At 28.8% G+C, this 15,178-nt stretch overlaps 1 protein-coding gene across 2 annotated transcripts in view; it reads left to right on the top strand.

The window, feature by feature from the left end:
• The window catches only part of Prp5 (pre-mRNA processing factor 5), a 122,305-nt gene that overhangs the window by 5,864 nt on the left and 101,263 nt on the right, over positions 1-15,178 (top strand). For both annotated transcript variants that reach the window (XM_075365141.1, XM_075365132.1), the window contains one exon: positions 7,312-7,485. In XM_075365141.1, coding sequence (XP_075221256.1) covers positions 7,312-7,485 — 174 coding nt within the window. The remainder of the gene's footprint in view (positions 1-7,311; positions 7,486-15,178) is intronic.

Consider the following 15,178-nt stretch of genomic DNA (forward strand, 5'->3'; position numbering starts at 1 on the left):
TGAGAGAATATCCTATCTAATTCATAAAAATAAAAATAAAAACATGGCAGTAAGTATATATAATTTAATTCTATTAATATAAACTACCTATTACAGAATATTGAGATAAGATATATGTGTAAATATGATACCAGAATTTGCCTGTAGATGGCTCTAGCTGTCAGTGTATTGTTATCAAACCACGTCATTGGCGCCATTTTCTTTCTTTGACAGTTGACAAAGATTTTCAACTCACAACAATACAAGTTTCATACAACAGCGTAGTTTTAATTAGCGTTGAACATGTTGAGTTTTGTACCTACAAACTACGATTTGTGGACAGCATTGATTTTCTGTTACCATTTAAAGAAAACTGCTGCAGAATAGCATCAAATGCTTGTTGAAGCTTACGATGAACATGCTCTTGCTAAATCACAGTGCTTTGAGTGGTTTAAAAAAAAATTCAGAAGTGGCCATTTTGACGTAAGAAACAAAGAACGTGGAAGATCAACAAAAAAGTTTGAAGACAGCGAATTGCCGATATTGTTGGATGAGGATGACACTCAAACGCAACAACAACCCATGGATCAGTTAAATGTAGCATGAGAAACCACCTCCATACGTTTGAAAGTCATGGGAAAATGGTTTCCACATGAACTGAATGAAAGACAGCAGGAGAACCAAAAAACCACTTGCAAAATGCTGCTCACCAGGTACAAAAGAAAGTCATTTCTCCATCGAATTGTGACAAGTGTTGAAAAGTGGATATATTTTGAGAATCCAAGCATAAAAGATCATGGGTAACTCCAGGTGAAACATCGACATTGATTTCAAGGTCATATCACTATGGAAAGAAGACAATGCTCTGTGTTTGGTGGGATCAGAAGGGTGTGATCTACTATGAGCTGCTAAAACTGACAAAATTGTTAATACTGAATGCTACTGACAACAAATGATTTATTTGAAACAAGTGTTGCGTGAGAAATGACCAGAATATCAAAAAAAGGCAACATAAAGTGATTTTGCTTCATGATAATACACCATCATACACACACAGCAAAACCAGTCAAGGAAATGATGAGGTGTTCAGCTGGGAAACACTTTCACATGAGGCTTACTCACCAGACTTGGCTCCATCCGAGTACTATTTATTTGCATCGATGGGACACACACTTGCTGAGCAGCGCTTCATTTCTTATGAAAATGTATGAAAATGGCTCAGTGACTGGTTTGCCTCAAAATAGCAAATTTTTTTTGGCATGGTATTCATAAATTATCAGAGAGATGGGGAAAAATGTATAGCTAGCAATGAACAATATTTTGAATAAAATATTTTTTATCATTTTCATACAATAAACGTGTATTTTCTATACAAAAATTTCGGTTTCATCATATTTACACCCCTGGTAGCTTACCTTAATGTTATCATGAAAGTACTTTCGCAGGATCTTGCAGCCTCAGTCATGGTTGAAATATTTAATTAAACTGCATATTAAAAATACTAATAGTATATTAATACACAGTATTTTTAATTTTTAACATGCAGTTTAATTAAATATTTCAATTATGACTGAGGATGCAGGATCTTGCGAAAGTACTTTCATGATAAAATTAAGGTAAGATATATCTTATTTCAATATTCTGTACTAGGTGGTTTATATTAATAGAATTTGAAATATAATCTAATAGTACAGAGGAATAATGTGAATATTAAAAATATTACTTTGTCAAATAATTTATATAATATATATATATATATATATATATATATATAAATTATATGAAATAAAGCATCATTTAAAGTAATTCTGTAAGATTTATGTAAATAAGCAAGGATACTGTGATAAATTATATAATATTCAGTAAACTGTTACTTAATTAAAGAATGAGAAGAAAAAAATATTTGATTTTAAATTGACGCAGAACTATTTATTAAATACTTTTATCTTTCCATAGACAAGAATAATTTTTTTTTTTCATTTATATATTAAATTAAAAAATGTTAATATTTCTTCCAATGATTAGTTTTCAGAGAAAAATAAATGATTAAAAGAATATTATGAGATTTGCATTGCCCTAATTATAAGTGAAATATTCTCATAAATTTTATAATTTTCAAGTATAATTCCATTTCGAAAAGGAGATTCCCTTGAAATGACAAACTACAGCTTCATTGCCTTACTTAGCTTTCTGAAAGGTATTTGAAAAAATTGCAATTATACAACTGTAAAATTGCTTTGAGGATAACATTTGCACAGATTAGCATCATGTTTTAGAGATAGTAGTACTATTAACAATTCTGTTTTTAATCTGGTTTCTTAGGTGCTGAAGCTTGGAAGGGTTCAGAGAGTGTTTGTTTTATTTTGTAATTTAGTAATGCTTTTTCATTAAGAATGATTCGCTCCATGGCAGATTGTATTTTTTTGGAGAAGAGGTTGTAGGATATTTTTATTGTTTATCAAGTTCATTTATTGTTTATCAAATTTTTAAACTTATCAAGAGTTCTGTTTGCAGATAAAATTGGTTGTAGTTGTCTGGTTTTAATTATAATGTTGTGGTGTGCCATAGAAGTCAACACTGGGTGTGTTGTTAATCTTGTTTAATGTAAATGATGTGAGTAATTTTATTTCATTAAAAATAATTCTTATTACAAGCAAGTCACAATGTTGCTGTAATAGAGTCCTAAGTTTAAAAGTTTACAAACTAGCATAAAATCTGTAAGGCCTATGAGTATGATTTAGATTTTATGGGTTGTATTCTTACCAATTATCCATTTTGAAGGATAATTACCTTTGAAAATAAATTTCCGTAGAAAAATTTAAATTGCAATAAAACTATTTTTTTTTCAGAGCACATATGGGCAGAAAAACATTAATGTAGATTCTAGCAAATGTGTTGAATCTTTTAATTCATCTAACATTTCAGGTTTAATAATTAATTATAATTTAAAACTGTAGAATCATATCTTATGTTTTCATAATTGTTTAAGGTAATGTGTTCTTTCTATCGGATTTTTAATGATACAGCATTGGTTTAAACCTCTTTGATTGTTTACTACACATAGTTAAATTGTTCTATGTACAATAGTTAAACAAAAAAAAAAAAAAAAAAAAAAAAAAAAAAAAAAAAAAAAATAAAACTTAAGAATATTTAAAGTAAACCTATCAAAAAAAAAACCTAACCATCGAAAAAATCCAACTAAACCACCTGAAACAAAATATTCCATCCAACCAGAATCAACTAATCTATAACTAAAATAACAAAAACTAAAAAAACGATTTAAAAAAAAACCTGAAGAATAAAATCTTAAAAATCATATAGAACTAAAAAAATAAAAATAAATTAAACCAAAATAAAAATATAAAAAACTTAAAACATCATAAACCAAAAAAAAAAAAAAAAAAAAAAAATAATAAAGGAATTAACTTAAAATCAAAAGACAAAACAAAAAAAAAAATCATCCTCAAATAATCAAAATATAAAAGAACCAACAAATAAACAAGAAAAATATAAAAAAAGAAGAGAAATATTTATAAAAAAACTGTAGCAAAAATTAATATAAGGAAAAAAAAAAGAATTAGAAGAAAATAAATAATAAATTAAACGCAAACTATAAATAAAAGTAACACCAACAAAAAAAAAAAAAAAAAAAAAAAAAAAAAATTCTATAATTAAACAAAAAAAAAAACTCTAAAATAAAATCCTTAGAGTAAAATCCAGAAAAAAAAGGAAACCCACATAAACAAATTAAAGAAACAAAAAATGCTGAACTTACATAAGGACATTGCTTTACCAATCCACCTATAAATCGAATATCTTGACTTCCTAAAAAACAATGAATAAAAATTCCAGAACACAAAAAAAGTAAAGACTTAAACAAAGCATGAATCAACAAATTTTTTTTTTTTTTTTTTTTTTTCTGATCTGGTATGGAACTAATTTTTGGGGTAATTTCGTGGAGATTAGTTCATATTTATTCTGCAGAAGAGGACTTTGCACTAATTAATTATAGAAAGTAGATAGTATGAATTGGTTGTTCTCATCTTTAGAAATAGAAGTATTTATAATGAGAATGATCTTCATCAGTATAATACTTGATATACTTTTCTTCTTTTTCCCAATCATAGGCTGAAACTGATTAAAGATGTGAATAAAATTTTTAACTAACCGCCTGAAAATAGTGCATTTAATAATAGTGAATCTCAATATAAATTATTATTAAAGAGTGAAGTGTGAGTGAGTGGTGAATTTGTGTTTTATAATCTATGAATTTTTCTCTCGCAAAAGAGAAGTATCGTAATTAGAAATCTGTGATTTAATTGCTTTAAAGTTTATTTTATTTGTTTGGTTTTTTTTTTACATATGTATAGCAATGTTCATGGTGAAGTGTAATGTCTTCATCTTTCATCCAGAGGTCTGGTTTGGATCGTCGGCATCATATTTTTCACTAGCTAAAAATTTTTTTATTACATTCCCTCTAGTATTCTTATCAAAAAGGGCAACCACTTGTAAAATGTCATTAAATCCTATTCACCTAACTGTAAAAATTGGAAAAAGATTAAAAAAAGTTTTTTTAAAATAGTTTTTTGTTGAAATGTTGAACATAAATAATTTTTAACAAATTTGTCTAGTTTGAATGTTTTAATAAAATTGATGTCTAAATTCTATTAATCTATTTGAAGCATACTGGTTACATGTATTTAATGTAATTCATTAACATGTTTGCTGGGGTACTGATTACTTACATCCTGAATGAGCATTTACGTTGAGTCATTTTACTCTCCCCCTCGATTTCCCTTCTATACATTACAGTTCCTAGCTAGCTGGTAAGAAAAAGATAAAATTTACTTACCAACGTAAACTGAGTAACTTAACAAAGTAACTTAAAGTTACTTTAGTCCAGTACCTGATGTATAGGTATGGTTGGAAACTAAACAAGATAGACATTTGTACACCTCATAACATTACTAACATAAATAGTTCTATCAATGACTGACAGGTAGAATTAGAAGAGGTAAAGGTTTACAAGGTATGAGTGTCCTTCACTTTGCCAGTGGAAACACAAATACTAGACAGTGCAGACTTGACACATGAAAATAACATGCATTAAAAAAATACTACAGCCAGTGGGTTAAATATTAGATTTGAGTGTAACTGTAAATTACTGCTATTAAACCACTTGAAGTAAAAACCATTTAATTAATAAAAAAAAAGTCTGATCTTAAATCCCTGCTATTCTTTTTTTATTAACTTCCACTGTAGTATAAGGAATTTAGAAGTTTGATTTGAAGCTAATAAATACAAGTTTTAAAAGCCTGCTTGGCTTTGTCAAATTACAACTCAAATCAGCAACATAATCTTCAGATGTATCTGATAACAATGTTCATTTTACTACTGTAATGTTATTTTACAAATGCAAAAATTTACTTTATTTTATTTTACAATTTTGCATGTATTTTACCTACATGTAACATTTTTTTTTTTTTTCTTTATCTCTTCATTTGAAAAAAAAAATACAACCAGGTCACTTATTTTATTGCTTGGTAATTTTAAATATATTGTGTTTTTGTCACTATAAGTACTAGTTGAAACTATAGACTAAGTTTTTATCAGATCACGGAGCCATGTCAAAAGCTTTAATTTTATTTCCTTTCTGTTAAGATGTTGAGTTAGCAGTTTTTTATCTGTTCCGTTTAGAAATAAATTAGCAAAATCTTCAGTATTAAACCTCTTCATCCAGTAGCATTTTACATCTTCTGCACAATAGATATTGCTTTAATTTAGATCAACACTTTTTCCTTTTTTTGTTAAATTATAAACTAAGGTATTTTCTTTTGTTAGCTTAGGCTGTAACTTTTTAAAAAAAGGACCATTTCTGGTCTATGAATATTAATTTACCAAAAATATCATTCATACTAATTACCTTTTTCATATAATTAATAAGTAAAGTATATTATTAAAAAAAATTTTTAATCTATTTTTAAGTTGTTTAATTTTTTTTAATTTTAGCTTAAATATATATATTTTTTCTATTTTAAGTATATCTAGTTAATATTTCAAGTATATTAGTAGCAAATATTTTATTACTTTTTAATGTATGTAATGCAAATAGGGATGTATGGGAAACATAAAAAATAAATGTTGTATGTGTTATGCATATGAGGAAACTGCATATTTTTTTCAATGAAAATAAAGTAAACTTATAACATTATGAGTAACATTACCCGTAATGTTACTAAATCTTACAAGTAACAATAAACAGTACTTATACATCACTGAGAAAATATTTTGCAGTTGATTAATCTTAATTACATAATTTCTTGTGTATTACGGTTACATTGTGTATTAAACATAAAGGTAGCCAAAGTTCAGTAATTTAATGTATGTAATCTTAAAAAAAAATTTAGCAGCACTGGTCTTAATCTATACTTTTTGATTGTTAACAATTGTTTTACTTACTAAATTACAAAAAAAAGTCAACTGCAATTTTATTATTGTAAGATTGAGTTTAACAGGTAACATAATTGTTATTAAAAAACAATGAATTTATTTCAGTGAATAAGGTATAAACCTTACAACATTATAATTAATACTTTAAACATTTCATAAAGTTGAATCCTTAAAATTAGGGTTTAAAGTAATTATAATATTCCAAAAACTTAAGTAAAATTTAATAAATTAATTTCCTTTTATCAGTGAATTAAACAAAGGTGGGTGCATTTTCACTTATGCTATTTTAATTTTTTAGTTGCTAGTAACAAGATAGCAATCAATGACACTTAAAAAGAAAATATTATTGTGTATGTAACTCTGAAATATGATATTAATGATAAAATTGTGAAGAAGTCTGTTAAATAATAATTAAAATTAAAAACATTTAAACGGTTAAAAAAATTTCTCATTCATTCATACTGTTATGAATAAAAAAAAATTATTAGTGAAGTAAATAGATTAAGAGTGTAATTGTTTGAAATTTAAAGAGCTTAAAAATAATTACTATACTTTAGTGTTCTTATTATTATTTGCAGTCATATCAATCTGTTGTGGATGTATCCTCTTCTGGGAGTAGTGAGTTATTCTGTTGAGTTGTCCCAAGTATTAACTTTTTGGTGTTTATATTCTTCAACACTTTCCAATTCATTGTCCTTAATGTAAAAATAAAATAATTAAACAGCAGTATTAGGAAACTTATACACTGTATTATATCTAAGCTACTATTAATAAAATTATTACTATTACTATTTAATAAAATTATTTAATTACTTTTAGTACCAATAGAGGTTTAATATGTTCAAAAATATAATGTCTGTGTAACTTTTCTGTTTCATGAAGGCATCATCGAAAGAGATCTAGGTCTAGGAGCCGTTCTAGATCATTGAGCCCCAGTGATTATAAAAGGAGTAAAACCCACAGAGACAAGGATCGCAAAGATCATCGACGACGCAGCCGATCACGAGATAGGTCACGAAGATCCCATAGCAGAGATAGAGATAGAAAATCCAACAAGTAAGTAGTAAAACAAATGTTAGTAACATAGGATTACATTGTTTTAAAAACTTATTGTAAGGGTTGCTATAATCCTGTAATAACTTTTAAAAAAGATTCAACTTCAGTTTCTTCATCCCCAGAGGAAAATGGAGAAATATAGTAGCATCCCTGGCCATAGAACATACAATAAAAATTTATTTGTATGTAGAGTCCTCAAAAAGTCTTATATAAAAGGTGTAATTCGTAAGAAAAAACAATTGCTTACTTATTAGTAGAGTCTTTTGACACTATGGGTTAACAATCAGTGAACAAAAATAACTAAAACATTGTAGTCTTCAAGTGCTATAAAATATTTTATGTGATATTTTATTTATAATTCACTGTATTTTGCACTTTTTACTTAGTTTTGTGTTACTTTTTTGTACATAATTTGCTGTTTTGAACCAATCTAGCAGGTCCAAAATTCTCTTTTAGATGTGCAGAATAACTTAGTGAAGAGAAATATTTTTGAATGATATAGATCTATTGTTAATATGGTTGTAGTTAATACATTTATATAGTTGGATTACATTTTATGTGGGAGTTGTGTTCCTAAGGGTCATTCATAAATTATGACTTAAATATCAGTTTTAACTCATTTATATTAGAGATTTCCATTTTTAATAAATTTGGATGTTCCATGTATTCCCAGAAGCAATTGATTTTGAGTGCTGTTTAATCCAATGCCCTAGTCCAATATTGATTTTTATGTAGATCTTCTGGATCTTTGTAAATACATAGACTGTTACAAATTTTATTTAAATTCCTAATAAACTTAATCTCATATCATGTGGAAAATTTAATGTTAATTTTTCAGCACATTTTTGTCTCATGTCAAGTGAGTGGTTAACTCAGTTTCAAAAAGTTAATTCATTTACTAATTGAAGTTGAAGATTGGTTACAGAAACAATAGCTAACTATACCTGAATAAAGTACACAAAATATAATTAAAACTCTAAATTTTAAAGTTAATATAAGTGTAATTATTAAAAAAAAAAAAAAAAAAAAAAAAACGGTTTAAAAATTACCAATACATTACTTATTGCATATTTGTAATGTGACCAGTAAATTAGTTTACATGTAATACTTTTTTCTTCTTTATTTCTCTATTTCAGCCAACTATGGACTATGTTTAATATTTTGCTTAATCTTTCTTTTTCTGTTCCTGCCAACACTTTTTAAGTCTCTTACTAGCCTTTTTCCTGAATTCTTTAATTGCTATTCATTTTTGTTTTGGAGCTTCTTTTTACATAAAAAATCCTCCTTTCCAATTTTGAAGGCCCAAAATTTTTATCCCTGCTTTGTTTAAATCTTTCTTAACTTTATCATAATAAATGCTTTCAGCTTTTCTTTTAAAATAAAAGAGGAATATTTTCTTTGTAATTCTGTTATTCATCGATCAGTTATGTACATCAGTCAAACATTAATCTGACCATTTGTACATTTGTTGTATCTGTACATCTGTACAGATTAAACATTTCATCTCTGACCATTTACCTTGTTTGTGGGCCAATAAAAATCCCTTCTTTAATCTCTGCTTTACTTGCATCTAGGAATTTCTGCCTTACATACAAGAATCCTTGACCCCTCCGTCTTCATAGCCTCGCCTTAGTTGTAACATAAGCTCATTAATATTTGTACAGTTAACCAAGTACTTTTGTCAATCAAAGTATGCTTTTAACATTATCTACAATAACATAAATGGTTCTTTGAAATTTATAAGAAAAAAAATAACTAGAAGAGATGAATTTTAAAATTATTCCCTAAGTTAAAAAATATGTCATGAGTTTTATTTGGAACATTTCAGCATTAGACAAATTTCAATGACATGGACTTATAACATAGGTGTCATAAAGGCCTATTACTTTATATGTCACTGATACTTCTACTTAATTATGCCTCTTGTTACAAGTATTTTCTCATTCTATGATTTAATTTATTTGTTACGAGCCATAATCATCTAGTTAATGAGCAACCTGAGATAAGTCTATGGTCACTGTTGAAAATGGCATAGCCGATCTCATGACTAACTAGCTTATCATTTTATGTACAAGGGTGAATCAAATTTAAACGGTAATTTTGCTATTCTACACATCAAGCAGTTCCAAACTGGATGGCAGAGTTGGGGAGTTAATGTTTGGTGTGTTAGAAAGGAGAAACCAGCTTGGATAGCTCCTCTGCTCTGTCTGTCATCAGTACAGCCATGAGTGAGCAAGAGGTTTTGTCATCTGTTGCACAGCATATAATCATAAAGGTTTTAACTAATGAAGGCGTTAAACCCACAAAAATTTTAACTTGTGTAAAGGTACAGTTTAGGGACACTACATTGACTCAGAAGCGAGTATGTATGTAGACCAGACAATTTAAGTGGAGGCAAGAAAGTGTAGGAAATGAAAGTCATGGTCAACACCTAAGGTTAAGTCTCACAGCTGACAATATCCGTGCCATTCGAGAGCTTATTGAAGGTGATTGCCAGTTCACTGTTAAAGAAATAGCTTCAGAAGTTGGTATCAGCTATGGGAGTGCTCAATCCATTATCACTGATAATCTTGGCTTTAGAAAAATTAGTGCTCTATGGGTTCTGAGGTTATTGACTGAAATTCAAAACGGGTCAGTTTAGAGATCTATGAGAGACTTTTGAATCAGTTTCAGTAAGAAGGGGACAATTTTTTGAGGCGCAAGGCGCATGGTTGCATATGATGAGACATGGGTCCATCATTACACTCCAAAGTCAAAAATGGCAAGTAAAGAGTGGTGAAGGAAGGATAAAGGCTGCACAGTGAAGACTAAAATCTGTCTGTCAGCCGGTTAAGTTCTTGTAACAATTTTTTTTGATTCGGGAGGAATTTTACTCATTGATTTTCTCCACAATCAACAAACTGTGAATGTGGCTTACTATTGTCAGTTGCTACAGTCAACAGAAGTCACCTACTAAACAAAAGACGGGGGTTATGCTCATCAGTGATGTCCTTCTCCATGACAACACCAGGCTGTACACCACAATTTTTTCAAGGGATAAATTGGAAAAATTGCACTGGGAAACCCTCGACCATCCTCCTTACAGTCCAGATTTGTTTCCTTGTAACTATTTTTGTGTGCTTCCTTGAAAGAATCGCTTGGAAGGGAACGATCCGAAAACAATGAATACATCAAGGAGCACATGTGCAGTTGGTTGATGACTCATCCTCAAACCTTTTTGAACAAGGAATATGCAAGCTTCCAAATTACTGGCAAAATTGTGTAGATCATACAGGAGACTACATAGAGAAAAATGATAAAGATATGAATTGTGTATATTGTTAATAAATTTATATAAAAAAATTACCTTTTATATTTGATTCACCCTTGTATATTAGGGAAAATGAAAACAACAGCAGTTTCTACTCGCTTTGTTCAATGAACAGATCACTGGAGTTGTACAACAGTATATCTCAACCTGGGGGTCAAGATATGAACAGAAAGGGTCACAAAATTAACCTAGAATTTACACATAAACAATAATGAAATCATTTTATGAGAAAAAAATAATCTATTATAAATATTTTACTTATATTTCTATATACACATGTAAAACAAAATCTGATGTGGACACCACAAGACTTCTTTGTACACCTATTAAATTACATATATTTTTTATTACATTTTTTTCTTATTGAATTATTATTTATTGTAATTTTATTTTTACAATCGGAGGTTAATAAATCAATAAAAAAAAAGGAAATGAAGTCTGATTCGAACCAATGTGCCTTCTCCTTGTAAAATCCAAATATTTCATTAATTAAAGTTCTGTTTGGCTTTAACTCTGGAACCAGTGAAAATAAGTGCCACTTATGATATATCGTTGAAAAGCTCCTTGGCTTATTACTGCAGTTAAGAAAAAGTCCAAAATCCAATTTTTTTGCATTTTGGGCTTTTTGTTCCAGTTGACTGCAATCAAAAGGGGAGGTGCACAACAACATGTTACTACAGTCCTAAATCAAAATTTCAACATTCTACTGCTAATTTGAGTTATGCAAGATACATACGTATAGACGTCATGCTGAAACTAGTCAAAATGTATTCAGGGTTGGTCAAAATGGATATTTCTGTTGAAATCTGAAAACCGAGGTTTTTTGTGATTACAATACTTCCTTGAACTTTGTACAAATGCATCCATCTCTAATGAGATGGATTTTCATTTAAAAGTTTCTCCTTATATGGAGAAACTGTATGCTCTGTACGTTTTTCTATAGTGGAGAAACTTTTGTATGTTAGAAACACACAAAAGCAAATGGTTTTCAAGTGATAAAAGGCGATTACTATAATTAGTTTTTAGCGCAGCCACACATGAAAGACCCTTTTTACAGTTGATTTCTTTTACAGAAAGACCCTTAATGAAATCATTTTAAGATGTGGGTGAAAGGGATTAATATTTTCAATGCTTCTGTGACTAAATTCCCATATTCACTTTGATGAGCAAGCCAAAACATAAATAAATCTTCAGATGTAATTTGTAGTTGTAACGTTTTATCATCAGACATTTCAGTGAGCTGGTTGTGAATCTCAACTGATAACTTAGCAGTATAATCTCTCAGTATAATCAGGAGTGAGTGGAAACATTCAAAATATTTACTTTGAAGGCGAGTAATCTAGTTATTAAGCTTCTTAATGAAATCATGAACTTATTTTGTCATTAATAAAATGTTTTTATTTTGTGCTTGTAAATTCACATTAAAGTCATTTATATGGGAAAATACATCAGCTAAGTAAGCCAACATATGTTCATTATTTTGTAAAAAAAAAAACATTGAGAACAGAACATTGAGAAATGTTTTGAAACATTTGTTTATCCTGGAAAAATATTATTAATTCATATTGTAACTGATATTCATATTAATAATTCTTGCAATTCCAATAACCAGGTTAACACTCCTCCATGATAACCATCTGACTTCTGTATGGAAAAGAAGAGATTCTACTTTTCATCCTTCATCTCATGGTTTAGCAACAGCCTATTCTGTAATGGTCGATGTTTAATAAGATTAAACATTTTTACAGTTTTAAACAATTTGTTTGAGATTTTTCAGCATATTTTTTATAGTAAGAGCATGTTTGTGAAGGAAGCAATGCATCCATTCCACCATGGTATAAGATAATCTTTTAATTTTTCAGAAAACCACTGTTCTTTCCCTTTCACCTTTGTACTATCATTACATACTGCAGTATACTTTATCCAATCTATGCTGTACTTTTGTAGCTTCTTAAAAAAAACATCAAAAAGACATTGTTCTGTTGCATGATTAGGTGTTGATTTGCAAAACAACATATTTTCTCTGATCTGTTTCTATCACATTCATATTTCACAAAACATAAGAACTGAGAAATGTTTGCCACATCTATTGATTCATCAAATTGAATACTAAAAAACTGACTTAAACTCACTTGCTGAACATCTAATTGCAAACATTAGCAGCCATGCCATCAATTTGCCTTGATTATCATTAGAAACCGGAATCTTTTTTCTATATTTTTTTTTTTGCTTCTTTTCATATCTACTAAAGCACTGACCATACCAATTGCAGTAGGCATTTGAGGTTTTCTACGATTGTATGGGGTTTGGACATCTGTGCTACTTTTAATGCTATGATATAAGGTGCTTCAAGTGTACTTTTATCAGTATGGCTTGATTTATAAACAGAAACTTGTTGATTTCTCAAAGTATTTAATTTTCTTTCAAAAAATTCCAAGGGTTTGCTTTTATGATCGGGATGTTTAGTTTCCTAATGTCAAATTAATTTTGATGGCTTCATACTTTCATCGGAGAGAACTTGAAAGGGAGCAGCGCATTATTGCTTTCTATCCAGTGAGATAAAAACCATAATTTAAATAATTGTCATTGTACAATCTTGTCTTTTTACCAGTTGATCAACTGGATGTATATTGCTTACTTCGTTTTTTTGTAAATCGATCCATTTTGCCTTAGAATCTAATTGAAAAAAGAAAACACAGTTACACCATTTGATTGACTGCTCTCTAAAAAACAGAATATAAAACAGATATATAATTTTCAATAAAACTATGCTTTTAAAAACTTAAATAAAGGCATCAGATGTGTGCTTTGCATTTGAAACTAAACTGATATTCTGCAATCCCTTAAGCCTTTTTTTATACTGCTTAGAGCACGACATGTTCAAATATATCATATGTATTGTTTCATTTATGTTAAGTGAACTGTAATTAAAACTAAGACCGATTCGAATTAAAAATTATAATTTAATACATCTTGCGATAATATAATAAGATTGAATCCAAAAAGCTTGGCAACTAGGCCATATCATATGGTTGCGTGTTACATTAAAAAAAAAAAAAAATGAATAAAACACATGTTTAATAAAATACAAACAAATTATGTTGAAAAGAAGAAAAAACTAATATTTAATATAACATGGTGCCAGGCAGCAGTGCTGCCTGAACTGCATGATCGAACATAACGCTCTCACCGCAAATATTATGCAGACCAAATAAACCAAACCAAGCAACTAATATTATGCAGACCAAATAAAACGCACATACACATCAAGTTGGAAGCTGTAAATTGCTCATGTTTGTACACTTAATATACGCATGTTCATACCCATCGCTATCAATGCAGCTAAATAGTTTTAATTAGGTTTCATTGGGTTGTGGTTGGGGCTTGCTTAATATTCATTTTATTTTATTTTTTTGGGGGGAATTGTGGAGCTTAAAAGGTTGAGAATCACTGATGTGGTAATATTCAGCATGAAACACATTTACACTATTTATCACAGGGATTAACTGTTTAGAGAACATCGTTACTTAATACTTTTGCGACTTTGACAGTGTTATTACCACAAGAAAGAATAGGCAGGATAGGCTTAATGAGTAAAGTTTGTTGCTTTACTTAAATGTAAAGCAACAAACATACACCTTTCCTTTACTCATTTCATTAAAAAAAAAAAGAAAAGTTAACTCTGCAGGAAAACCTATTTTCCATGCATCACCATCAAATTATCCTGGTAATTTTTCTTAGAGTGTCTGCCAAAGAAGCTATAATAATTTGGTAATTTTAATTTGTTCTATAAAAAATCTGATGTAGACAATCACTTCTTGTGTGCCTATTAGATTACATTTACCCGTTTCTTTTTTTTTTTTTAAATGAAAAGTACATCAAATTTTATTTTATTAAAAACTTCACATATTTTTTCTTTTTTTTATTATTGAATTATTATTCATCGTAAAAATGTTTTTACAATGAGAGGTTAATAATTATTAATAAAGCAATATATTTAAATTAAAAAAAAAGTTATTCAAACCGAAGTGCCTTCTCTTAAGATACAATTGTCATTAATTAAAATGTTATTTGGCTATAACTCTGGAACCAATGAAAATAAGTACCACTTATGATATATCATTGAAAATCTCTCAATGAGAGCTTATTACTGCCGTTAAGAAAAAGTCCAAAATCCAAATTGTTTGGATTTTGGGGTTTTTTGGACACTTTTAGTTCAGTCGATTCCAATCAAAAGGGGAGGTTCACTACTAGATGTTACAACAGTCCTAAATCCAAAATTTCCACATCTAAAGTGAATGTTGGGTAACAAACTTGATGTGTTTTTCTATGAAATGAGACCTTGACTGAATCTGTAAGTTATCTCAATAAATCATTATATGC

Source organism: Lycorma delicatula, chromosome 1, assembly GCF_047948215.1.
Source record: "Lycorma delicatula isolate Av1 chromosome 1, ASM4794821v1, whole genome shotgun sequence".
Lineage (NCBI taxonomy): Eukaryota > Metazoa > Arthropoda > Insecta > Hemiptera > Fulgoridae > Lycorma > Lycorma delicatula.